Source organism: Homalodisca vitripennis, chromosome 1 (genome assembly GCF_021130785.1).
Source record: "Homalodisca vitripennis isolate AUS2020 chromosome 1, UT_GWSS_2.1, whole genome shotgun sequence".
NCBI lineage: Eukaryota > Metazoa > Arthropoda > Insecta > Hemiptera > Cicadellidae > Homalodisca > Homalodisca vitripennis.
This window is the reverse complement of record NC_060207.1, coordinates 76,582,955-76,610,799: the sequence shown is the minus strand read 5'-3', so window position 1 is coordinate 76,610,799 and position 27,845 is coordinate 76,582,955. Positions and strand designations below refer to the sequence as shown.

Below are 27,845 nucleotides of genomic sequence, written 5' to 3'. Positions count from 1 at the left end.
GTGAAATATTGATAACCTTAACTGATTTTAATTTGTTGATATGAGTGAAAGGACCACAAGATTTAAAATTTCATGTAGAATTCACTAATTCCCACTAGCCAATATAAACCACTTTCATCTGACCATTAAAACTCACAAAAACTCTCAAGAAGTGTAACATCAATAATCAAAGATTACTGAGCAGGTGGTCACCGATATCTCCTTGGTTTGGCAATATGATTCTGCTCTGAAAATGCTGTACAAGAAGGTCTGATCACAATTATATCATTCTAATATTCTTTACTGAACAGGTGGTCTTTGGAGCTGGAAAGACTCCATGAAGCCAAAACATGTCTGATAGGCAACTGTCTGCTGTGTGCTGGGTTTCTGGCATATACCGGCCCCTTCAGCTGGGAGTTCCGCACAGAGATGGTCTACAAGAATTGGTTCAACAGTCTAATCACTAAGGAAATCCCTCTCGTCTCACCATTCCGGCTAGAAGCGGAACTCACCAATGATGTTCAAATCAGCAAGTGAGTCTTGTGCTCATTAATTCTATTCTTTGTAGTGTGATAAGTTAGTTACATTGCTGAGCTTAAATTTTGTCTGAAAGCTTATAATTGTTATATCAGTAATTTTTCTATTGTTTGAAGGTAGAAGTTACACTTACCCTTTTGTTTAAAGTAAAGTAAGGTATCTGTAAAAGCTTATCAGCCTTGAAATACATTCGAGACTAAAGCAAAGTCATCAAGAAGAGACAAATTCATTAGCAATATGCAATATAACGTTAACATTATTTTTCTTTTGGTCCCAAAAGTTACACTAATGATATCATCAATAATTGTAAGTGTTCGGATTTGTCTAGCCTCACGTTGGTGGTGATAATTTGTAAGGGTGTGAGAATTTGTTGTCTCATGTTGGTGGTCAATTTGTAAAGGTGTGAGATGAGTCAGTAGAATATTGTTAGAATGAAGCCCCACATTGTTAGTCGTCAATATGTATGGGATCGAAGTTGAATTGCCCCACTTTGTTGGATGCCAATATCTATGGGTATCGGACGTGTTGGATGTATATTTGTAGATGTGGAAGCCCCACTTCAATGCTCTAAAAATATAGAGGTTAAAATTATTTTCTGCCCTGAAGTTAAAAGTATGAATATAACGAATTTAAGTTGGTTTATTTGTACAGATCAATTACTGTTATATAAAAACGTCTAAATAATATTCTATAACTTATAAATTAAATTATGTCTCACTTTGATATTGTTTAAAGTCCAGTTGAATTATAAATGAACTTATTCAGCTGTAAAATTTGTTTGTACAATTTTTATATTCAATTAGTTAATTTATAAAACACATAGTTTACTGTATTAATTACATAAGTTACTAGGTCTTTCATATAACTCCAAAACATAATCTTGAATCTATTTCAACCAAAGTTTAGTCACGTAATTACATACTCTTCTCACCACTATTACAGCTTATTTATATATTCAATTATCTGTTAAAATTTGTTCTTTGTATTAAATATTTGTTTCATGATTCTTTGAATGAATTTTGAGGTGCACTAAAACTTCCATTAAGTTTGGCAGAAGAAACACTTTTATTTATACTCAATATATTATTTCATGATTAGTATCACTATTAATCTATCACTCTGATAACTTACGTCTCGGCTTACTTAAAATTAGTCAACACGTGGTTGATCAATTTTCACCAATATTACAACAGTTTATCTTTTAAATACTATTCTTTCGAAGTTAATTTACTTCTCATGTACCACAAAATGTACACATTTTTAGTTCTTTAAATCACAAAAAACTAATAAATATTAAACAAATATAATGATTTTCATGAGCTCCTAGTACTACGTGTTAACCGTTGAGATGTCAATCAAGAAAGGATAAAGATGAAGGTCCTTGCCTCTATTGATCTATGGCCCATGCCAACATGTTTAAAATTCAATATGTCTGTTTATATTGTTTATAAAATGGGAATCCTTTTATATTTGATTATTTTAACTTATTCCAATATAAAGTTACTGCATCTTTTCCCTCTTAAATTTATTTTAATGCTTACACATGGTGAATTTCATCTGTAACGATGAGGCCTTGTTACACGATTTAAGTAAACTGGATATGCCACCAATATACCACAAACATGCACTCGTTTGAAATTTGGTTTGCTTATTGCCGATCTGTCACACAGTATAATGCAATCACTATATTGAAAAATCACAACAACCAATATTTTCACAACTTTTTATTTTGTGAGGCCTTTTGACAGCAAGTCTATCTTCAAACAAAAGTAAATACAAAAAGTAAATTTGTTTATTTGTAATAACTTATAGCTTTGCTATCAAATAAAGGCCACACAATAAAAAGTTGTAAAAATACCAGTTGTTGTCATTTTTCAATGAAGAAACTGAATTAAGAAAAGCCAATATAAGCTCCTTTTTAACAATCATCAGTATAGTTGATTGTATTCATACATAATGTAAAGCAATTTCCATATGTTTTGGGTTTGTCATTTTGAAACCAAAATTTAGTATGACTCATAATACACTCAGTAAATGAGTACAGAGTAAGAGCATATACTTATTTAGGATTATTTTGTTCTGATTAACCATTATTTACCATTTTTAAACAATAAACTGTATACAAAGTTTTGTGATGTCTAATTAGGGTTAAATACTATTGTAAATTATCTTGTGGATTGTCTCGATTAAATATTCTTTACAATATGGTGCCATTCCTCTTTTCCATTATTTATCCTTTTAGTATTGTCAGTAACACTAGAAATACTACATAAGGTAACTAGTTCTCTTCAAACATAAGGTTGAAGTTCTTTTCAAACATACAATATCATTATTTAGCACTATAGGTATGAATTAACATCTGTTATTACAGCTATTGAAGTATTAAAAGTTAGCCCTTTCCTCCTTGGGAACCAGGTGCAAATACTGGTTTGGTCATAGCTTTTTCACTTTTCCTCATAGTGTGAAATAACCATCGAAGCATAACCCAAAGTAATGTGACAAACAGTTCCTGGTAACATTTTAAACTATCCACAATTAAGATATGTTGTACTCAACATATTATCTTAAGCCTTCTTCAGACACCTACTTGTAAAGTAGAAAGTGTACTAGAAACTGAGCGTCACAGAGTTTAATCTCACAATTTAAAATTAACATTCTAGTAAATACATTTTCTTAATCTACTCTTTCAAATGGTGCTCATAACTGAAAATTTGTAGACAATCACAGGACACACTGTGTGTTCCTTAATTGATACAAAACTAAATAATAGGAGTATAATAATTTAGAACTAATTAAAGTTCTCAAAAATATGTCTCTGATACAAACTAAATGTGTAAATATATGACTAATTTAAATTTACATAGTTAAAATATTTTCATAGTTGAATATGAAGGAATGGGATTTTTTACATTCAAACAACTGTTATCTCTGCTTTCTCAAAACAGATAAACATTTCTTTTTTGTCAGTGGATGTAATAAATTTTAGAGGTTTTATGTGAAACACCTTATATAATAATGACTCTCCTCTTGTTATAAGTGATAAAAGCATATACTTCTAAACTTAAATGGGAATAAGAGTAAAGCTTCAATGAAAACTTTTGAAAAATTATGGCAGTATGTCATTAGTTTTATTGGTAAGCTTGCTTAATGTGTATCTAGAAATCACCAAAATAGTAGTTAGTAAAATACTAAACAATAATATGACACACACAAATTAATACAAATTTTCATACTGTTAGATGGACGTCAGAAGGTCTCCCACCTGATGAGCTCTCAGTCCAGAATGGTATATTGACTACCAGAGCCAGTCGTTTCCCTATGTGCATCGATCCGCAACAACAGGTACACTCCTAAAGTCCTTACACTCATAAACTCAAGTACCTTCAGTCACGTTGCAGTATCAGACATTTTTTATATCTTATTCTCTTTGTATAGGCACTCAATTGGATAAGGAAAAAAGAAGAACCATTCAATTTGAAAATAGTAACATTTAATGATGCAGATTTTCTGAAACATCTGGAAATGGCAATCAAATATGGATCCCCTATTCTATTCCAAGATGTGGATTTTATCGACCCAGTTGTTGACAATGTGTTGGAAAAGACAATTAAAGGTAAAATACCATGTTAATATACTTACTTCTGGTTTTAAAAATCAACATGATCACTTAAAATTATTTGTATGATTGCTTAGGCATTTTTGAACTTCTTGAAATATGTTGTAAAAGTGTGATTTAAATTGATTAATATTTAATAACTAGCAGTTACCCGAGGCTTCACACACAATTTCATAGTGAAAAACAGGAACATCATAGACATATGTGTTTTGAATAGCATTCATATCTCTCCTGAGATAAGTGATAGTTATTGAAAGATATTCTAACCTCCTGATCCATTTAAGATTTCAATATGAGTTTGGGACTCTGAAGTCGGAGAGTGAATCAGTTTTTATAAGTATCCATGAAATAAATAATGTTTCTTTCCTATATTCTATGGTTTTATACTGAATAGCTCCAATAATTTTAGTTACAATTGAACTATTATATAGCCTAGTGTGGATGAGTCTAATATTGAAGTACTCAGCTTTTTAGCTAACGGACTTGTGTCATATTTGTAGTTTAATTACTGGCAGGTTGCATTGCTTATACAAGTCCACCTTGGTTGTTACATGACGATCTGTTCAAAGTGGGTCGAGAAGCGAATTGTTTTGTTATGGAGTGTTCTTACTCTTGAATGTGAATTACCAATGAAAGAAAAGATGAGCTAGATCTCTTAACAGTTCTACAGATGGTTTTGAAATTAGGGAAAGTCTGGATGTCACTGCTTTGACCATATGGTTGACTTGGAATCTCAAGTTTAGAATATTTTCAATTTCTTCACATTTAATCAAATGTGCCTCAACAAGAATATGAATGACAAAAAAATGACATATTGATGTCCATTGCTTGTCCAGTTACTATGTCGTTGGGACTGCTGATAATGTGATACAGTTACCACTAAACTCATGGTGGTCACATCAGATGTCATGGAGACGTGATATAGATTTGACTGTGGCACAGTAGTAATTGTTTGATACTGAAGGACTCATTAAGACTAATATGGTCTGTAAGTAGAACAATGACTTGTTTGTCTTTGTTGCTCAAATGGTACATGGAGACCCAGTGTTGCATATTGTCCAAGTGCCCAAGTATCAAGATTGTCTGACTGTTTCGGGAATTCAATGTCAAGGTCAATAAAATCATATTCTCTCAATGTACACGATGATGGAACAGGGTTTGGTTATTTCAGAGTGCAAAGTTCTTGTGAATTTGCACATAATATCTCGGCTAATGAAGGTAATGATACCTAAGATTCTACTAGGTAACTATATGAACTTTAGTAATTGAAATAGAAGACCATCAGAGCTGTGGAGCTGTATAAATCAGTAATTTATGCACTTATCCCACATGTGATTTGGGTTTCATCAACCATCTTTTCTTTTTCAATTTATATTCTTAATCACATCTATTTCTATTTTTTGCTAACAGTTCAAACATGTAAAATATGTAAATCTATTACATCTAAATCAATATTTAAAATTTTGTATGAGTTTTAAAGCTGAAGAGGCAATAAAGTGTATATTTTAATTTAGCACAGAAGTTATTATTATTTTTTCAAGCAATTTGGAGGGAGGCCTTATTAATACACTTTTGGGATTAATGATTATTTTCCTTTTTTTATAAAATGTACTATTTGCTTACAGTGCAGAGTGGAAGAACATTCATGGTACTGGGAGACAAAGAAGTAGACTATGATCCAAATTTCCGCATGTACCTTACTACCAAGCTCTCAAATCCAACATTTGATCCTTCAGTCTATGCCAAGGCTGTGGTTATCAACTATGCTGTTACACTGTCAGTAAGTAAAATATTTGTTTATCTCTAAAACTTAAAATTATGATAAGGAATTGAGAATGGAACAGGTTTTGAGCACTCTATGTTATTAGAACCGATGAGGATCTGTTACGCGCAAATCTTGTTTTTAGATTAGCTCCAGGTATTTAGTTAACCTGTCCATGTTTCTGAGGGATATAAACCCCAAATTAGTTAGTTTGTGAATTAATGAATATTTCTACTCTTATAATGATTTATTCGTCTAAGTCCAATACTTAATTGATTGTACATTGAAGACAAAAATATAAAGATCCTTTGTTTGTTATTAACCTTGGATGCTCTGATAACCTTGGATTAGAAAGGCTATCAAAATGGAGGGCTATTAATCCAGCATTTCACCCTTAAACCTGTATATTAATGTATTTCTAGAACAAGTTACGGAAAAACTTCGAGCTCTAAAGTACTGAAGTGATAATTTAGTCCTGAAAAATAATTCACTATATTATTCATTAAGTAAGACTCCTTTCTAACCTGGACTTTCATCAGGACATTACTGTTTGACGTAGCCAGTGCTTGATGTTAGGCCAATGTTTACTCAAAATATCAACAGATAGCAGCATAAGAGCGATGAGTTTAAGCTCATACCACCATCTAAAAGGTGGTATGAGCTTAAACTCATCGAAGGCAAGAAGTTCCAAAATTCTTTTCAGATTCATCTGTATTTCAGTACATTTATCTCATTCTGGTATTTTGGAAAGACACTCCTTGTAGCTGTCTTGATACAAACAGAACTGTCTAATTCTTCATTAGTAACCAAGTTATGGGGAACTAAACTGTCTCAGTTTAGTTAATGCAAAAGCGTGTAACTGAGTTCTAAATATTGTATATTTTGAAAGGCTGTCTGGGGTAGAAATAGACCAGCATGTTACAGATTGTTATGTACATTTTAAAAATTATGTGCCCTACCATTATACAAGATTTTATTCTCCTCAAATAATCTTCAAAAATATTATTCAAAATATCACTGTTTAACATTTTAGTTTTCAATCATTAATACTATTAAGTAATTACAAGTTTTAAATTACTTTTCAAATAGAAATGTAAATAAAGAGTTTTAAAATGTAGAAATTCCTTGTAAAAAGACACTTAGCAAGACTTTTAACCTCATTAAATTTTTACTATTATTTATAATTGTTCAATGTTTTATTTTATTTTAGGTATAGAAATACAAAACCTTAGCTGTGAGGAATACTCTATATTTTTCCAAAATATTACTAAATTTTAGTGGTGTTTCCCAAGCAAATCAAAACAATAGACAAGTTTTTCAACCTCAGTGATTTAAATTAATATGGAAGTTTGCTATATAAATAATCTAAAAGTTTACAACTGATTCTTTGAATTCATTTTGGAATAAAATTATATTTTATATAAGACAACTTGTACTCACTTACCTTTCATTTGCAATTTTTAAATATAAACTTTGTGTCCAATTCAGCTCCACAAAAGATAGAAGTACAAAGTCCTCATCAAGTCAAACAAATGGCAAACAAGACTTCTCACCAATAAAGTTATAGATGTATTATTTATACGTGCAGTATATATATATGTACTTGATTTGTATTAACTCAAATTGCATTAACTCTTTACAATTTTTTTGTAAAATTAATCTAACATTTCACAATATATTTGCAGTTGTTCCTTATGAAAATTGCAGATTGGCACTTTATTTTAAGTCAATAAATGACACATTTGTTAATTTTGTCTGATAATAACAGGGTTTGGAGGATCAGCTGTTGAGTGTGGTGGTGCGCAATGAGCGGCCAGACCTAGAGGAGAAGCGAGAGTCACTTATACAAGAGACCAGCAGTAACAAGAACCTACTACAACATTTGGAAGACTCTCTGCTGAGAGAGCTGGCCGCGTCCACTGGCAACATGCTGGACAACACCGAACTAATACAGACCCTGGAAGACACCAAAACCAAGGCCACTGAGGTCTATAACAGATCATTTATAGTTTAATCCTGATAAACCAAACTTGGCTGCACTATGTAGACACTAAGATATTATAGAACATATAAATCTTAAAAGAAGAGGAAGATTGGGATCATTTGCTGCAAGGAGTATTAACATATGTATTAGATGGAACTCCAAGAAGGAAAAGTTACTGATAAAAACTTAATTACGGACATATTTTACTATATCTTTGGGGTATTGAATAAAGAAGTATGAAATTACTGGAATTTAAACTGCTCTAAGAAGGGGGTATCTGAGAGACACTTGGTGTGAGGGTTCTAAGATCTGAGGTAGTTGGAACTCCAAAAATAAAAATATTACTGTAGAATAACTTGGTTACATGAAAAATCTGATAGATAGACCCAATCGTTATATAATTACTGGGGTTTTAACTATGTTGCATTGAGTTTTCTTTCCCTTATGATGATAATTATCCAGAATATGCATTTACTTCTAAACCAAAAGGACTCAGATTATACGAAAATATTAAATTAACACTCTTATTTTGGTTTTCTGGAATAAAATTTCTTTGGAACCCAATGCCAAAAATTACTTCTACTAGTTTTCTTGGTTTTATACGAGGGCTATCCAGAAAGCAACAGACGGTTTGAAATAAAAAATTAACCAACTGAAATAGGAACATTTTATTATATCCATTTAAAACCTACACTCTTAGGCTTTTTTTAATGTAATCCCCATTCAAATTGAGACATTGAGAAATTTGCCGCCTGAAATTTTAACCACTGATTAACGCCAGTGTGAAGTTCAGCGTCACTATCAAAGCACTGCGTTGCGAGCCAGGTCTTCATTGCTGGAAAGAGGCAGTAGTAGCTTGGTGCCAGATCTGGGCTATAAGGCGGATGATCAAACACTTCCCAATCAAAATCATCCAAGACTTGTCATGTACGATGATTGGCTGTAATGGGGCCTGCATTGTCATAGAAAAACAAAATTTTTGAGCTCAATTTTCCCCTATGCTTTTGTATCGCTCACTGTAGCTTTTGTTACTTCTAAATATTGCCTCATCACACCAGAGGACATCGCTAAAGAATTCAGGGTCTTCATTCATTCTCTCTTAGGCTCATTAACAAAAGTTGGTATGCAAAAGATAGTCATGTTCGCAAAGCTCTTGATGTAATGGTATCTTGTAGGGGTGCATCCTGTTTTCATGAAGGATTCTCAAAACTGTTGTTTGACTTCCTATTTTTGTTACAATCAAAGATCACTTCCAGTTTCTCGACCATGATTAGCTAAACTTCTACATACCTTTCATGAGTAGTGATGTCTTTCAGGAAGCGTCCAGAGTACATTGTAACTAGTGCAGTGAAGTTTTGATAACACTCACCCAAAACTATCACACTGGTGTAAGCCATTTTAAAATTTAAAAAATAAAATTACAAATGAAGCAAAATTACTGTAATTTTACAATGACTAAGTTTTAGAAACTGAGTATGAAAACTGTTGCAAGAGTAACAAACTTAAAAAAATAATGCTTCCTAGCTATCATTTGCTTCTTCGGTACTGAATTGGCTGTTTCAAAATTAGTACACTAGGTTGAGTTTTATAACAATGGCAAAACCAACATTATTATTATTGTTTACTATAAGAACAATGCACACTTTATCAGCTGGCAAAGGTTGATGGCCAACTTCCGGAGAAACTAAAAAGATAACATGAAGATAAGGCAAATGTCTTGCAACCTCATGGGCAGACATTGAAATTGGGTTAGTGGAGTTCGTATTAGAGGACGAGAAGTGTTTGAGGACCAGCAACAATTTTACGAGTTTTATAAGAACATTGTTTAGAGCAGGGAATCTCAACTTATCAGGCTTTGTGCCTCCCTCAGTACACTGAAATTTGGTCACGTCTTCCCTCTACCATGATCACCTTATGTGGTCAATACAAATAGTAAAATTTAAATTTGTACTTGTAAGTTAGGGTAGATTTTAGATTTGCAAGTTTTAAAATTAAATATTTGATAATTTTTCAATAAAACGTTTAATATTATCTCAAATGTCTTTCTAAGTAGTCTTAGCCTTCACTTATTTCCACTAGTAAATAATTTTGAAATAATCAAGTTTTTTTGGCACTCAACTTTCCTAGTTAGTTTTTGGAAGAGTAGGTCCTCAACTATTTTGGATAACATTTGGAGTTTCATAAGTTGTTCAATAAAGTAACAAAAAAACCTATTAAAGCTGTTTTCTTAGATATTTAACACTCTACATTTACAGCAAGATAAATTGAAAACATTTTATTTGAAATTATCTGTAGATAGATATCAATAGATCTTTAAATTAGGTACCCCACGCCCCATATTTTCATTTTATAATATCCCACAAACAAACCCCCACTCTCCAAAACTACTCCTTACAGATTTTTTGTGGGGGTTCAAAATAATGTTATCCAATTTTTGGCCACAAAATAGGGGGATATAGTTGAAACAGAGTTTCTATCTTCACTTGTTATACCACTATCATCAGTGGCCCAGGTGGCCATTCAGTTTTGGCATTGAATAGTCTAGGTAAATTGATAGAGAGTTATGCAAGTGTATCTTCATTTGAGGCTTCTTGTATATTTATTTTATTCCTAAGTGTCTATATGTATACAGGACTTGTTCTTGTGCAGGTATCAGTGAAGTTGGACCTAGCAGCTAAGACAGCTGTGGAGATAGAGGTACTGCGCAACGTGTATCGCCCAGCAGCCAAACGAGGCGCTCTACTGTTCTTCCTGCTGTCAGACATGGCTGCTGTTAACCCCATGTACCAGTACTCCCTAGGCTCCTATCTCACAGTGTTTGGCTATTCCCTGCGTAAGGCTTTACCTGATGTAATCATCAAAACTCGGCTTCGAAATGTCATCAATACACTCACCAAGAACGTATATGAGTACGGTTGTACAGGTATGACAATCCATCACTAACCATTTTACGTTCTTTCTTGACAATTGACAATATTTATCTGTTTTTTTTTGTCTGTTACACCAGAATACAATAGGAAATGCTATATATCTTTTTAAATGACGAGGGAGGGGGCAGAAGATTCGAATTTTATGTTATCATCCCCTTCAACATGATATTAGTGTTTTATGTTGTATGAAAACATTAAAAACAAAAAAATAGATTAAACGTTTTTATGAACAGGTTAATTACTATTTTTATTCCAATAATACAATTTAAGAAAAAAATACTAATTATTTATATCTAGACTTGATTTTATCAGTACCCGTTAAGTTAAAACAATTGTTTCTTAACATGTATAATCATATAATGTGGTTAACAATAAAATTGTCTGTATGTGTTTTACGTTGTTTTAATTTTGAAAAATTAGATTTTGCAAAAATGAAACAAGTTGTAATATTTTTAATGTTGTAAAAGTTGATAGTTTAATAAAGTCATAAGAATGTTTTTAAGCTAAATAAAATAATAATCAACTAAATCTAAATAATTTAAATTAACTTCATTAATTAGATCAAAATAAAAGTATTCCGGAAAATGTTATTCACTACATAATTTTACGATATGCAGCACTGGAGGGTTTGACGTCATCACTGACAACTCCATGTAAGGTAATATCAACTCTGATTGGTGCATATTCGGATGAAAAGGAATGTTTGGGAAGTAAAGGAGAGGGATGAGTTCAGTTGAGAAACAGGTCTGCTGTGGAATGCTTGTAAGACACTTGTAAAATGTACCTTGAATAATAGTTACCTTACAGTGAGAAATTAGTAAATTTAAGTAGGATTCTGAAAGAAAACACTTGTTTATAACTATTGAATCCTGTTGAGATAATTTTGTACTGTGTTGTAGGTATATTCGAGAAACACAAACTGCTGTACTCCTTCCAGATGACAATGAAGCTGGAGCAGAGTGAGGGTCGTGTCACTCAACAGCAGTTGGAGTTTTTCATCAAGGGCAACGTCACCCTGGAGAAGTCCGAGCGACCTTGTCCTGCCCGCTGGATATCCTCTCAGGTACTCACTGTTTATATGTGATGTCTCTGAGATTTCTAATTGTGTAATTGTTAATAAGCAATTTTATTGATAATTCCTTTATCCATTTCATATTCTAGGGATGGGAAGATATATTGAAGCTTAGTGAAGAGTTTCAAGCAGAATTTGGTACTTTGGCAAGCCACGTGGAACACAACACTGAAAGGTGGAAAGCTGTGAGTTGATAATCTCAACTTTGGATGAATAAGACATACTCATATATTTCATTTAATACTTTTTATATGACAAGCATCCAAAATGTTGTAATCTCTATCCACTATAACTTACTTTATATAAAATTCTAAAACTAAAAATTTGTTTTAAACACCCAAGGTACCATATACTAAATGTTTTTTTTTTTTAGATTTGGTTGTAAAGTTTAATAAAACTAATAGTCATCAGTTTTTATTTTGATTCATCATTATATTTATGCTAGAATCCCTGTATTAATTAATTTTGATGTATTGTTATTGAGTAGCAGCTCCTTTTAAATCTTAAAATACAAACAGGATGATTTTATGTTTACTTCAAATACAACTTTCCTAGACTTAAGTCTGTAAAAGATTAATTGGCCTGTGAGACAGAATTGATTTATAAACATCCAGTCTGAGAGATGATATTTGTTTACACTGTCTTGTATCTGAATGACACTCATAAAAACACAGAGGAACAAACTCAAAACGTATTTGGGAGATTATAACAAATTATACAACACACATTAATTCTAAAGTGTTGATCAGAATGTCATATAACCCATGTAAGTTGTTCCATTATTCTCCTAAATGTAAGCATGATTGAATTTTTACAAATTGAAACTCATTCAAGCAATATTTGTGGTAGTGGTATGACCTTGATGCTCCTGAGAGCACCCTGCCCCCTGGTGGTATGGCTGAGGATGTCAGCCCCTTCCACAAACTAATGTTGATGAGGTGTTTCCGAGTGGACAGAGTATACCAGGCTGTAACCAACTACATATCTAACACCATGGGGGAGTTCTTCATCACACCTCCTTTCATCAGGTGTGTTTATGTTCCAAATATTGTGGCTGCTATGTCAAATAAAAGTGAATGTCTTATATTAATCTTGTCTGTTGGTTACAGTTTGGACTCAATTTTTGACCAGAGCAGCCCGACAACACCAGTGGTATTCATTTTAAGTCCTGGCTCAGATCCTACCAGTGATCTGATGAAGTTAGCTGATCGGCAAGGAGCTGGTGGTACACAGTTCAAATATCTCTCACTCGGACAGGGCCAGGAGAAGGTACATTGTTACTGAACATTAGCTACACTGTTGTTGTCAAGTATAACAAAAATGTCACTAAGCATTTAAATTATGGTAATAAAATTAATTTTGGAATAATATAGACAGCTCTTGGTTTGCTGGAGACTGCCATATCACGTGGCCACTGGCTGATGTACCAAAACTGTCACCTCCTTATAGCCTTCCTACGTGATCTCGAGAAGGAGTTGGAGAAGATTGCCAAGCCGCATCCTGACTTCCGGCTTTGGCTCACCACTGATCCCACACCCACCTTTCCCATCGGTATCCTACAGCGGTCTCTCAAAGGTGAGGCATCAACACATGTAAAGATCTAAGATTCCAACAGCTAATCTGTTTAACAGTATGTAAAGAAAATAACAGATTTTATCTAGTTTAGATTAATCTGGTAGTGTTAGTGTAAAATCTTAATTAATAAAATTCTCTATTACTTTATGGCTGTAACTGTATACTTCAATTTGAGAAGTAAAAAGGAAACTGAGTCTACAAATCAATATTTACAAACAAAAAAAAACTATTTCAAATTTTTGAAATCTTTTGTTACACTCCATACAAGTATTCTTTACTTATTGTAAACGTTGTTGCCTAAGGTTTAATTTCACAAAAAGCACTCTACCATTGATCTGTTTCAGTTGTCACTGAACCTCCCAATGGACTGAAACTCAACCTTCGTAATACTTATTTCAAGATGCGTCCTCAGGCTCTAGAAACTTGCGATCATCCTGCCTTCAAGACTCTCATCTATGTTTTAGCCTTCTTCCATGCAGTAGTTCAGGTGAGATAATAGGATATTATATGAGACATCATCACATTTTGAAAATCATATCCTAAAACGAAAAATCTTTGAATTTAATTTGAGATGCTCCAGTATCAATGTGTGACAATAGACAATAGACAATATTCTTTATTAACAACATCATCAAGACATGTTACAGAGTCAAACAGTTTTTAAAAGTGAATTGTATTATTAAATGAGAGGTCTTTTTAAAATTCATCATTCCATGAGAAGAACTCATCGAGCGTGTAGTATGCGTGGTCTTGCAGCCAACACCGTAAGGTTCTCTTTATAGCTCTTGGGTTGTCTTTCAGATGATCTGGTAGCTTGTTGAACAGTTTCATTCCAGCATATGATGGTTTTTTCTCGTATAATGCTGTTCTATGGACTGGTAGAGTGTAATCCCCTGCTTGTCTGGTGTAGTGGCCGTGGAGATCTCTTTGTTTTGGAGGATTCTTAGTTATGCAGTAAAGTACGGTTTCTATGATGTAAATGGATGTTACTGTCAATATTTTCCAGTTTTTGAAGATGTTTCTGCAGCTCTCTCTAGGTCCTATTCCAGCCATTAACCTTATTGCTTTTTTCTGCATCACCAGAACTCTGTGGAGATTGCCAGCTGAAGAAGCACCCCAGACTGCTATTCCATAACGCAGGTGGCTTTCGAATAACGCATGATATGCTGTTCTCGTGGCTTCATGAGTACTAGTTGTCTTGGTTCTCTTTAATGCAAACAATGCTGAGTTAAGCTTTAGGCAGAGGCTGTCTATATGGTTTTTCCAGCGCATGTTCTCGTCAAGTATTATGCCAAGATGTTTAACTTCATCAGCTGCTTGGATATTTGGTAGTTCAGTTACAAGGGCCTTTTTACTGCCTAGAGTCATTTGTTTTGTTTTTTTCTCATTGAGAACGAGGTCGTTTCTCATTGTATATTCTTGAGCCATGTTGAAAGCTATGTATGTGTTAATTTCCAGTTGTTCAGTATTTCTATTTGCTGCAAGCAGAACTGTGTCGTCTGCGTACATGATCATTTGACAATATTCTCTCAAGTGTTCTGGAAAGTCATTTATAAATAAAATAAACAAAACTGGTCCAAGGACCGAGCCTTGTGGAACTCCTCTTCTCACTGGTAAGGGGTGAGATTGTAGTGATTGTGTGAGTCCCTTGGTTGTTTCCTTTAGTTCCACTATTTGCTTTCGTCCTTTGAGATAGCTTTCAAACCAACTGAGTGCTGTTTGTCTAATACCAACATTTTGAAGTTTAGTCAATATGAGTTCATGTCCAAGGCAATCAAAGGCTTTACTGAGATCAAGGTATAAGCTGGTGATAGTGTTGCTGATCTCCATATTGTCAATTATATATTCAGCTAGGTCAATAATTGCAGTTGTGGTAGATTTTCCAGAGATGAATCCATGCTGCTTGTCAGTTAGTATTTGGTTCTCTCTTAGATACTTTAGGAGTCTAATAAGAGTTACTTTTTCAATAAGTTTTGAGATTGATGGGAGAAGAGAGATAGGTCTGTAATTGGCAATGTTTTGAGGGTCACCTTGTTTAAATTTCGGATAGATTTTAGCAATTTTTAATTTTGACGGGAAGATGCCTTTTTGAATGGACAAATTTGTGATTTTTACAAGGGGTGTTATTAGTTCATCAGCACAACATTTAAGGATCTTGGTTGATATTTCATCTACTCCAGAAGAAAATGAACTCCTTAGAGACCTTACAATTTTGTACATTTCATCAGCTGTGGTTGTTTCCAAAGTTGTTAGAGTTTCTCTTAGAACTGCTTCGACATGTTGAGTGGCTGGGACTGAATCATTGTTTATGTAATTTATTTTAAGCGTTTCTTCAGCTATGTTTGCAAAATACTCGTTAAAACAATTAGCTGTTCTTTCAGTATCTGTCAACAGTTCTCCGTCATGATATATTTCTATTTTAGTAGTTTCAGCGCCTATCTTCCTTTGCCTCTCGTTGTTTACAGTGTTCCAGATAGCTTTGGATTTATTATCTGCTTGTTGTATGTATGTAGCATTTGCCTCCTGTCTTGACTGTTTAAGTTTTTGGTCATATGTTTTCTTAAGTTCAGTGGCAGCCTGTTTGTCATCTGGATTTCCAGTTAGGAAAAACTTATCTTGTGCTTTCAGGAATTCTTCTTTAAGGATGGACATTTCTCTGGTATAAGTAATCATTTTTCCCTTTTTTTGCTTAGCACGAGATCTCACCTTAGGGCAAGTCCAGTCAAGTGCAAACTGGAAAGATGTGCTAAAGTGGAAATATGCTTCGTCTACCTCATTTGAATTAATGACGGAGTCCCAAGTTTCCATAGACAGTCGGTTCTTTAAGTTAAGGAGATTATTATGTGTAAGATTTCTTTGTGAATTATATATGTTTCCTATGGTCTCTTTTGGCATGTCTATTGTACAGTATTGTCCAGTGTGGTCTGATAGCCCAGTGATAGTCACTTCTACACTTATCATGTCTTGATCCAGATCTGAGCATACTATGTCTATTGAGGATATAGAGATTTCGGTGATTCTGGTAGGTGGGAGGTCTAATCTCTGGATGTTATATCCCCTTAGCAGTTCGTTGAATGCACTGCGTTCTCTTGATGTCTCATCAAGATTATCAATGTTTACATCCCCCATAACAAGTTTTTTAGCACTCAGCGGTAGTTTGTCCAGAGCTTCAGACAGGACTTTAAGTACATTGTCAAAATTTGATCCTGGTGGTCGGTACACAAGTAAGTATAAGCATTTTTTCTTGGTCATTCTTATTTTAATAGCTGATACTTCACAAGTCATCTCAATACTGTATTGTTCTAACCCTACGCTTTCGGTTTTATAGGAAACTTGGTTATGTTTATATATGGCGACTCCATGTGCTGCATGATAATATCATTACAACGGTGATATTTAGTGGTAAATGTTATTGACATACTACTTTGTTGTGCAGGAAAGGAGAAAGTATGACAAGATAGGATGGAACATATCTTATGACTTTGGGGAGTGTGACTTTGTAGTGTGTGTCCAAATATTGGACACTTACCTAAACAAACTGAAAGACACCGTTGATGCTCGTATTCCATGGGGTAGTCTCAAATACCTGATTGGAGAGGTAAATTCCGATCACTTCATTTGTAATTTTAATTTGTAATGATTCAGCAGTGTTTCTCTTTAGTTATCTTTACTCCCAGTTTACAGTAATAAATTGATATTCTGCAGTAATAGAGTCACTTGAATCTTAAAGCAATATTTAAATTTTATGAAATGGTATTTTAAGAGATTGTTATACTGACGGCCATCTTGATTTTAACCACATAAAAACAATGTTTAACTTCAAACACTTTTACAATCTTATTTTTAATTGTAAAATCATGGGAGATAAGGGTTAAAAGTTGATGATTACAGTCTGTTACTACTGTTTTTGTGACAAGGTAATGTACGGTGGTCGAGTAATTGACAACTTTGATCGTCGCATTGTGAAGACATTTATGAATGAATACATGGGAGACTTCATATTTGATACATTCCAACCCTTCCATTTCTACAGAGATGAGTCAGTGGATTACATAATACCTCCAGATGGAACTAGAGAAGAGTATATAGGTAATGTTGAAATCTTACATGATTTTCTCTCATAAAGTACTTTTCTTGCACAATTTTTGTATAATATATCAATATGCTTTAAAGTTTAAAACTAAGAAACAGGAAGCAATATTAAATAAGGGTTGAAATATTCGTAATGCATTTTTAAATATATGTAAATTATTTGTACTTTCAGAGTACAGAGTTTGTTGGGATTTGATTATCCCACAAACATTTAAGATAAAGATTTAACTAAAACTTAGACAAGTATTTTAATAAAAACTTGAACATTTCATGGTTTTGATTAGTTTTCAAGATTAGATCAATCAAGAATCAAGAATCAAGAATCTGTTTATTGTCGTCCCACAATATTACAATGCATTGACAAAGTCATTTTGTTATACATTTACACAGTATAACAAGATAGTATAAAATAAAATACATACTAGACACTTATGGTTAAAAGTACAAGTCAAAAGGAAATAAAATCTAAAAGGCTAAATCGTCTATACCACACAGAAGCATTTCATCTATACTATAAAAGGCTTTTTCTTTTAACCACTTAATTACGACATTTTTAAAGTTTTTACAGGTAACATCCTTAGCAGACATAGGCAGCTTGTTAAACAGTTTGATACCAATATAAGAGTATGCGTGCTGAGTTTTTGTTAGTCTAGCGTGCTTTAGGTCAATAAGGTCTCGTTGTCTAGTGCAGTAGTCATGCTTAGAGCGTCTAAGTTTAAATAAATCTAGATTTTCCTTAACATACATTAAGCTTTGCAAGATATAAATGGAAGGAACAGTGAGTATACTATGCTTTATAAATAGTGGCTTACAAGAGTCAGTGACATTAAAATTAAACATTATGCGCAAAGCTTTCTTTTGGCATGAGAAGACCTCCTTAGCCCCACCTGAATTTCCCCAAAGAAAATTTCCATACAAAAGATGTGAGTGGAATAATGCAAAGTATGCTTTCATTAATAGACTACAGCTTGTACAGGTTTTAAGTTTTTTTAGTAAAAATATAACTCTAGACAACCGAGCACAAAGAGCATCTGTGTGATGTTTCCAGGTAAGCTTAGAGTCTAAGTTAATTCCAAGTAGCTTAACTGACTTAGTTACAGAACTGGTGCTTAGGCTAAAGATGATGTTTTCTGCCTTATCTTCATTCACACATAGGCCATTGGCAGAAAACCAGAGGTTGGACCTTTCTCTCATATATGTGATCATGGCTGCATTGATTTCAGGATTTAAGTTAGAGCACATTAACGTAGTGTCATCAGCATAAAGTACACATTTATTAGGAACAAAATTTGGAAAATCGTTAATAAAGACAGTGAATAAGAAGGGACCCAGGACAGAGCCCTGGGGAACCCCGCTTACCACCTGCTTAAGATCCGACCTCTGTTCGCCTATTTTAACAAACTGGTATCGCTGTGATATATAAGAAGTTATAAGTGATAATTCGTTACCTTCAACTCCATAGTACTTTAGTTTCTTAATAAGTTCTTGGTGAGGCACAGTATCAAAAGCCTTGCTTAAGTCCAATAGCAAAGTGTTAACTTCTTCTTTATTTTCAAAACTATTAATAATATATAGTAATAATATATAGATCAAAATGAAGAACCTGATTACAGATGTCTACATTATGCTTGTTTTTTTAGTCTAAGTGTCTCTGGTATCAAAAGGATGCAGAGTTCATTTTGGAGATTTTTCATCACCAATTATTTTTATCTCTCCAGATGGATGTGGACTCCAGATTCTAAGAACCAAGTCTATGACAGTGTCAGGTTTTAGACACTACACTAAGTGGAACTAAACTCAACATGTGCATTGAATCAATCCTTCCCACCATAGTTACATTAAGTATAGATCACATATTTAAAAAAACTGATCCTGTGTGATTTCCCAAACTGTGTGAGAATTTACCCAAATTAGTGATTAAAAATATTTTATATCTAAAAGAAACCAGACTTTAAAAGGATGTGTTTTGCTCAATCTATAAACTTGCTGCTATAATTCCACAGCAATACTGCAACAGAATTCATTTTTTTCATAATTTAGGTAAGGAGCATTCAATTTCACTTTTACCTTTCCTGCTTTATAATATTTCAAGTGGCATTCAACTATAATATGTAAGTTATTCTCTTGATCATCCTTTGTTATTTAAAATTTGCATTGTGTACCCTTAACAAAGGTATAGCGTATTAAAAAGGAGATATTATTTGTTTCGGATTTAGTTAATAAGCTGTTAAGAGTTTATCTAAAGTAAAAGGTGATGATTGCAGCCGCAATAGAAGAACTGCCACTGGTCAACGTCCCTGGGGTGTTTGGTCTTCACCCTAATGCGGAGATAGGTTATTACACTCAGGCAGCGAGAGAGATGTGGTTGCATCTTATTGAGCTTCAGCCTCACACCGGTAACAGAATCCCACTGTCATATTATTCACTTAGTTTTAATCTAATAATTACAAACTGTATTGTTCAGGAAATTAGCTATTATGATCACATTTGAGAGGGCAAAATGTGTACTGATTCTAGTCTACAATAAATATTTTGCGAGTTATCAAACTTGTATATGTATATTTGTGTATGTTCTTAAAATGCTTTGTATTACACATTTATTTTACAAACAATTTTCATCAAATGCAACAAACTTTCCTTTTTGATCTATTTTGGAAGAGTAAATTAACCGGCCTACTGTGACTGGGACAGAGGGTTTTCAGTGATTTATTTACAAAAATTGACAAGTTTGTTTTCATAGTTTTTTTCTTGACACCCTTTAGTTTTGGAGGTACTTTGATATTAAACTGACCACACCCTAACAGTAAACACCTTGTAATATTTTGGTTGATCTGCTTATAAAAGTAGTGTAGAGAAATCTTTAGTTGATAAATATCAAGAATTGTCTTTTTGCAAAACCCATCCCCTCCCCTCAATGCTTGGTCAGGTTGAGCGATCAATTACTGTAATGTACTGTAACAGCATCTTAAAGGCGCATCACTGTTATAACAGTGTACTTCTGTGTCGCTGTTTTTCCTGTGCTCTAGAAATATTTGTTGGGAATGAGCTCAGGAAAGTACCGATCAGAAATGCCAATGGCGACGCTTTGGTGCTATCCCGCACGTCTGGCAGAAAAAGAAAACATTCCTCGAAGTAGTACCTAAATACAAACTCAGAAATTGAAGTTGATATTGTAGAGAATTACTGTTTGTTTATACATTGAACACTTCCTTTTCCCCCAATAGATTGGTGTGACTGGTAGAATATCAAAGTACTGCTCTTGTGATTTTAATGTTATTTGCTTTTCAGTTGAACAAGATCAAGTTAATTGTAATATTTTTATGGATTGCCAATTTAAGTCAAATGTTGATTCTGTGCTCAGTTTCTGATAGTTAGCACAGACAAATATTTTAGTTATTTAAGTGAAATTTACAGGCAATATCTGCTAAACAGTGGAGGGACATATTTAAATGCTTGCAGAAAATATTTGTTGCATTTCATATTTAAATATATTTTACAATAAAACTATATTAAAAAAAAAAACCAGTATATTATTGGATTTGGAATAACCCATTACATATCTATGCCGTACCTACTGTCTGTAGGCAACACTGGCATGCATGTGATCTATTTATTTTCTCCTACATTAGGGTAGCCCAATTCAATTAACATATATCATTATGTAAGATCATTAGTTATAATTTAAATAACCTGATCATTTAAAATGCATGATTTTTATTCTTCTAAATTTTAAATGCACCACTCCACTGTTTCTTCTTTAAACGGTACTGAAAATTTCAATACAGTATTTGAAACTGTCTAAGAGATATTTTTAACTGTTTCTGTTCTATTCAACAACCCAAAAAAACCTTGATAGCCAGTATAGCTTATTGGCCTACATCTTTTTAAATTTGCCAATAACATCAGTATGAATAAGCAAACACATTTGAAATACAATTAGAATGTGTGAGATGAAACTTTGTAACATTTGAAATAATTACATAATATTCAAAGCACATTAATGTCGAACAAAATATTTGAAAATTTTTAATGTACTGTATTGTAACTGGCTTGTAAGAAAAGTTATGTTTCTACAATTATGAATAGTTGCTGTATTACAGTAATTGATTTGAGTGCTAATCATAATATAAATATTCTAGCTGTCTTGGAAGGAGCGAATAATGGTCAGTGAACATCACCTGTTAATTACTTTGGCATTATCAGTTTTTCACATATTTATTATTGCACTGAATTTGCATGTGTTTTGTGAATTTAATGCAGATGATGTTTGTATCTATGGAACACACATCTTGTAGACTGTACTGTTAAGGTGAAAATGAAACTTTCTATAAAAATGTCTCAATAGATGCATCCCATTTGTATTGGGGTTCTCCAAAGTTGAAACAAACTAATAAAATACTATTGTTCTAAATATCAGCTATGCTGTTTAGACAAATTGTACAAAAGTGGAAGTTTTAGGTTTTTAATAGTCCAGAAATTATGTTTGATCATACTAGTAAAACCAAAGTCCCAACTAAGTTAATGATAATAAAATTTAGGTAAACTATAGATAATTAATAACAATTTGATATTTTACATTTTTGTGCTACGGTATAATTGTATTGGCATAGAACTGTTAAGTATTAAGGATAAAGAGATAGAGATATCATATTCAATAAAATATTATTATGAACTTTTTTTACTATAACATATGTTTTACTAATAGATTGTGGTTGGGCATTATATTGAGCACATATTACTAAGAAAATAAAAAACTAAAAGTATAAATTTTTGTTTATTTGTAGGATGTATACTAAAATATGCATGAATTTTTTTAAATCACATATATGTGAATATTTTGAAATGATGTGTATTTACATAAGGTTTTTTATTTGTTACATAGCACAAGTATTTTCAACAGTAAATGAACTACATGAAGTTGTTTTTATGTTTCTAACTCACAAAAGAGTTTAAGAAATGCATAGTTATGTCATGTTAACAAACTTAATATAAGTAAAAACCTCTTAAAATCCCATTAACCTGTTCAGGGTTGTAAAATTTGTACAAAAGAGTATGAAAAGCAATTTCAAGCGATAATATAATGATTATCTAGAGGTACGAGAACTTTTCTTATACAAACTATATCAAACATAGACTACCGTATTCTATTTAAAAATAGTTTTGGATTATTAATAATCCATGATATTTAAGTTTCAATAATTGTAAATTATTAAAATGAAATAAAACCCCAACCCTAATTACTGACAGAAAAAAAAACAAATCATCCACGATTCATTAACAATAAACTAAATCACTGCCATCAGCTGGTCTCAGTATTACAAGAAACATTTGTAAAACGTTGCTTTTTTTCAATTCAATTTTCAATTTCAAAGTTAAAAGAACTTTGTCGAATAGCTGATGATGTATGCTGTCACCGGAGCGGTAATATTTGATTAGAAGTGATATCCAGCATCTCATTTGAGTGGCAACATTAGAGTGGAAAGGGTTATGAAGGAAACAGGATTTATCCGAACATTTGCCATCGTTCAGTGATACAAAAATCAATAACACTATGTTTCAAGATCTGCAATCTGATCTCTTCCTCAGGTGAATAACTATCCTAAAACATAACTACAATCTAGGTTAAAATAAACAAATCATACCGCATAAGTGACACGCATAAGTCAGGAATCATAACAACTATATTTTGTGTCAACTCCATGTAGACTAACTCTAAAACATGTACTTAATAGTAACAAAACACTAATTATAACTGAACTCGGAATACAGGTCACAATAGGTCTGTCTGCACTCACCGACCTACCACAAAGAAACATAGTGTTACTGATGTTTTTGTATCACTGAACAATAACAAATGTCTGTAATAAATCTGTTTCCTTCATATCCTTCCATCATCAAAAACAAACTTCACACAAAGGAAAGAATTAAATGTAAAAAAAATAATGATATAGTATTGCATTAATAATTAATTTATTACTTATCATTATTTGACAATTATTGTCAAATAGACCTAACGTATGAGTATTTGACATTTAGATAATTTTCACCATAGCCACTATAATGTGGTATAGTTCCAAGATAGAATGTCAGTGTATTAACATACACATGATGTGAAGGTACTGCTGAGGGTGGGGTCAGTCGAGAGGAAGTGATAGACTCCGTGGCCGGTGACATCCTGGTAAAGCTACCAGCTGTGTATGATCTAGCTCGAGTCCGTAAGTCCTTTGAGATGTATATCACTCCCACCATTGTGGTGCTACTGCAGGAGCTCGAGCGCTTCAATGTACTCATCAATCGGATGCAGTCCACTCTCACTCAACTGCGGAAGGTCAGATGAAACTTCCATCTTGGATTGTTTGTGGTTATATTTGCATTACAGTTATAAAATAGAATATATAAGAATGGATCATTTTTAAAAATTTGAATTCTGGAATCAAATATTGTAGATTTCTTTTTATCAGTAGTATAACATGTTTACTATATCTTGAACATGTAGTGATTTTGCAATAAATATTATAGAACATCAAGTGAAACTATATCACTTCGTAAAGTTATTCAGTTCTAGCAAGTAGCCCACCTACGTAACCGTGATAGTTCAGACGTAACCTCTTTTCTATAACTTGTGGTTCATTTTCGAATATCAAAAATTTTAAATATACCAGTTTAAATTATGTCATCCAATTACTGTATTGTAAAGTAATATTTTACTAGTTATTTTAGTTCTCTTTATAATATTAAAACAGTTTACTACTCACCTTACCATTGTTATTATCTTTTGAATCTCTTGCTCTTAAAAAATATATTTGGTATAATGTATTTGGTATTATTTTTATATATCGGTATTAATTAACCCTCCATCAGGCGCTTAAAATTAGAAACACCATCAGGCGCTCACGGAGGTTTCCTCCAGGTTAGCGAATAATGGATATCATAGTCGTTTAAACTGTTTTTATTTGTTTAAATATTCATACTGATTTAATTACAATATAATATATTCATTTTTAGAAATTAAATAAAAATTACTCTCTTATGTAATGAATTTTCCAAATAAGAAATTCAAAATCTTAAAAAATGTTACTGTATAATAACAACATGATTTATTTTAAGGAATAATGCAATTAATTGTAAAAATGTTTAACCTACTGTAATAATATATGGAAATTAATTTAGTTTTTAACTTCTTACAAAAACAACTTAACTTCTCCTCTTGTTACCTGGTGTTGGGTTTGGCAATTCTGATGTTTGGTCCAAACTGTCTACTATACACTTACACGGGGATGGGTGGTTATGAGATCTGCCATTAAAATTTTTTTTGTTTGAAGTATTTACAGCTTCCTTGATTTAGTATTTATTTATATATTTTTTTCTGTAATCAATATTGGGAGCAGCGACAGTCTCATTGCCTCCTATGCGCAACCCCAAACACACTTCATTAACACATCTTTAACTATCTCTATCCTATTAATTATTTTTTTTTTTTGTTAAGTTATAACTTAAGGCATTTAGGGATAGAGAATAATTTGCATCGATAAATGCTTTAGAACCGACATTATTGAGCATTTCCCTTATAGTCGACTTTTCAACAAAGTATTCTCCTATATTCAACTAGGCTAAAGCTATAGCGAAGCACTCACGCCAGTTAGTCAATTGTTATTTATTGCTATAAATGTTTATCTCTGTGTAATTTAGTGTTCGTGTATGGTTTTTCGTGATAGATATTACTTGGTATTTTCGAGCATGCGTGTTACGACCTTATAATGGTCAGTTATATGTATATTTATTTGTATGTGTTAGTTATACAGAGTGGTTATCCTATCCACATATTAATGGTTATTACCAATCATTTCCTGGCCTACTAACTCTGAGCCAACAGGAGTTTTTTTTTTTCTCTTGAGTTATTGTTTGTTGGCCCATTCCTTCTCGATCTGAACACTCCATTTAGGGAATACTACTCGCCATATGTCACCAAACAATCTTGAAAAACTAATAGGGTAGATAAGTTTAAAGAACTTGTTAGCAGACCAATTCTCCTCTTTCCTTGCCTCTTATGACTGTAGTCACTAGGAGACCTCATCATTTAGATTTGGATTTATTTCTCCAATGGCCATTTCATTTTTTCACCACCTTTCCTGTATTTCAAATATTGAAAGTATATGAACAAAACAATTAATTGTATATGTTCTTCCAGAGAGGTCATGGGGACCTTTCACTCCCTCTCATTCTGCGTCCGGTAGATTGGCTTGTTGGTAGCAGGCTTGTCTCCCGCTGCGGGAGGGGGGGAGGGAAGTAAGGGGAACAGGACTAGGATTATGGCCAGCTACGATGGAAGAAATATTCTATGAGTTACACAAGAATAAAATTTCCTTAACTTCTCCTTTCCTACTTGGCCTATTTTTGGAGGGAAATCTGAGTCTGATGATGGGGCCGAATGAAGGGCGTGATTCTCAGTCAAACACGGTTTCCAGAATCCTGATTCCTTTGACCCAGATTACCTTCTATAATGTAATTAAACTTTTAAAGAAGCCCAACCTTAACCTTGGAAGAGTTAGAAGTTTTTAGCAGGTATGTGACATATTGGTGATAGATAGATCTTAGTTGCTTTCCACTTATGGGTTGAAGTTGTCTGTGGTTGAGGACTGGAGCTGTTCAGCGAGAATGGGCGCGGTTTCTGCACCGCCTTTCTGCATGGTAGTGTTATTTGAATATTTTAGTAAACTCTGCGTTCTAGTTTAAGATTTTGGGCTCAATTTAACTTTAACTGGTTCACTTCCAAGTAACTTTCCTCTCACCCTTTCTACCACTCTTAATGGCTAAGCCTTCGAACTCCTCGGAGAAGGAGGGGAGGATGCGGCGAGTGCCGCTACAGTTTTGAATTTGGCGCGCGTTATCCGTCTGTTGCCGCGAACGCTATAGCCAGCTGCGCCGACCTCTAGCCTTTAGCTCAACCAATAGGAGCCTCCTACCATCCGGAATTCTTCCGGACAGGTTCTGGTAGGATGGTTCCTGCTAGGTTTTCAGGCTGTGTCCGGAGGTTGTGCAGACAGAGAGTCGTTGTGCAGCTTTCGAGCAGGGTGGACCGGGAGAAGTTAGCGTGGGTGGTCTAGAGTTTAGTAGTATTTTGTTAGGGAACCTTTCGGAACTATACCCAAATTATTAGTATTTATTTAGTCATCAAAGCTGGTTAGGTTTTGGAATAGACGGAATCTAGTGGCGGATCCACGGATTATTCCTCTAAAAGGTCCCACCTTCCGGTCGCGACGCCACGAGGCCGCAGATATTGGTAGCGCGAGCCGTCCGCCTCGGATTCCCAACACCATTCCTAACCAGCATTAATTTTAATTTCACGCTTTCCGTCCATTTTTTTAGTTTTTCGAATAACAGTGGTAATTTCTCAAACTATGGCGTAAATCACCCCAGGGCAGCGACCGACGCCACGAGGGAAGCAGCGACCTTCACCAACAGAATCAGATAACTAAATTAGTTCTAGTCATTTAAAATAAGCTTAAAGTGTAAACCGTTATTACTTGAATTAATTTAAACATTTATTTTATTGTTCTCAGTTTAACTTTAATAGAATTTCATAGTTCAACCTTAATAATTTAATACCGTACTTTTTTGCCCGTTTTATGAAGTATTTCTTAAATATAAATATATTCTTAAATATTTCTTAAATAGTATTTTTTTTAATAACTAATAACAGTAAAGTCTCATTTAAGCTTTAACTAAGCAGAGTTACGAGTTGTTTAACCAAGTTCTATAGTTTTCTTTTATACTAGTAACCTGAAGTACACTTTGTATTAGACTGTAACACCATTTATTTTCACTAATTATAGGTGTTATGCAGTATTTTTCTTTGTTGACTTTAATTTACATAACTGTCCATTTATTATTTATTACAGCCACAATTCCTTTTTCAAGTTTTTTCATAAGGCTTAAGTCGTTTAAAATTTTTTATCACGGAGTTCGTAATTTCCGTCTGTCTGTCTGTTTCAAACGAGAATTTCTCGTTTCGTTTTAAGACAGTTTTAAAATTTAAATTTGTCATTTTTCCTTGTAATTATACATATAGTTCTAAGCCCGCAATAGTTATAATTATTTTACTTCATATTTTTATCCGAATTAGATCTTCTTATTTTTGGAACTGCAGTAATATTTTTCGACACAAGTTTAGTCGGTTTGCCGTGCAAGCACGTAATTGCGTAAGCAGAGTTCCTCAGATCCGGTTTTTGTATCACTCCGTAGATAACGAAGTCTAATTATTTTATTCTACATTATAGATTTTACTACTACAGTTAAGT

The 27,845-nt window shown here is 33.3% G+C and overlaps 1 protein-coding gene across 2 annotated transcripts in view; it reads left to right on the top strand.

The window, feature by feature from the left end:
* The window catches only part of LOC124365049 (dynein axonemal heavy chain 10), a 212,494-nt gene that overhangs the window by 169,661 nt on the left and 14,988 nt on the right, over positions 1-27,845 (top strand). For both annotated transcript variants that reach the window (XM_046820968.1, XM_046820958.1), the window contains exons 63-78: positions 291-512; positions 3,756-3,858; positions 3,952-4,129; positions 5,758-5,912; positions 7,663-7,881; positions 10,528-10,801; positions 11,708-11,871; positions 11,970-12,065; positions 12,730-12,908; positions 12,990-13,149; positions 13,254-13,455; positions 13,800-13,942; positions 16,892-17,053; positions 17,373-17,544; positions 19,812-19,943; positions 23,664-23,800. In XM_046820968.1, coding sequence (XP_046676924.1) covers positions 291-512; positions 3,756-3,858; positions 3,952-4,129; positions 5,758-5,912; positions 7,663-7,881; positions 10,528-10,801; positions 11,708-11,871; positions 11,970-12,065; positions 12,730-12,908; positions 12,990-13,149; positions 13,254-13,455; positions 13,800-13,942; positions 16,892-17,053; positions 17,373-17,544; positions 19,812-19,943; positions 23,664-23,800 — 2,698 coding nt within the window. The remainder of the gene's footprint in view (positions 1-290; positions 513-3,755; positions 3,859-3,951; positions 4,130-5,757; positions 5,913-7,662; positions 7,882-10,527; positions 10,802-11,707; positions 11,872-11,969; positions 12,066-12,729; positions 12,909-12,989; positions 13,150-13,253; positions 13,456-13,799; positions 13,943-16,891; positions 17,054-17,372; positions 17,545-19,811; positions 19,944-23,663; positions 23,801-27,845) is intronic.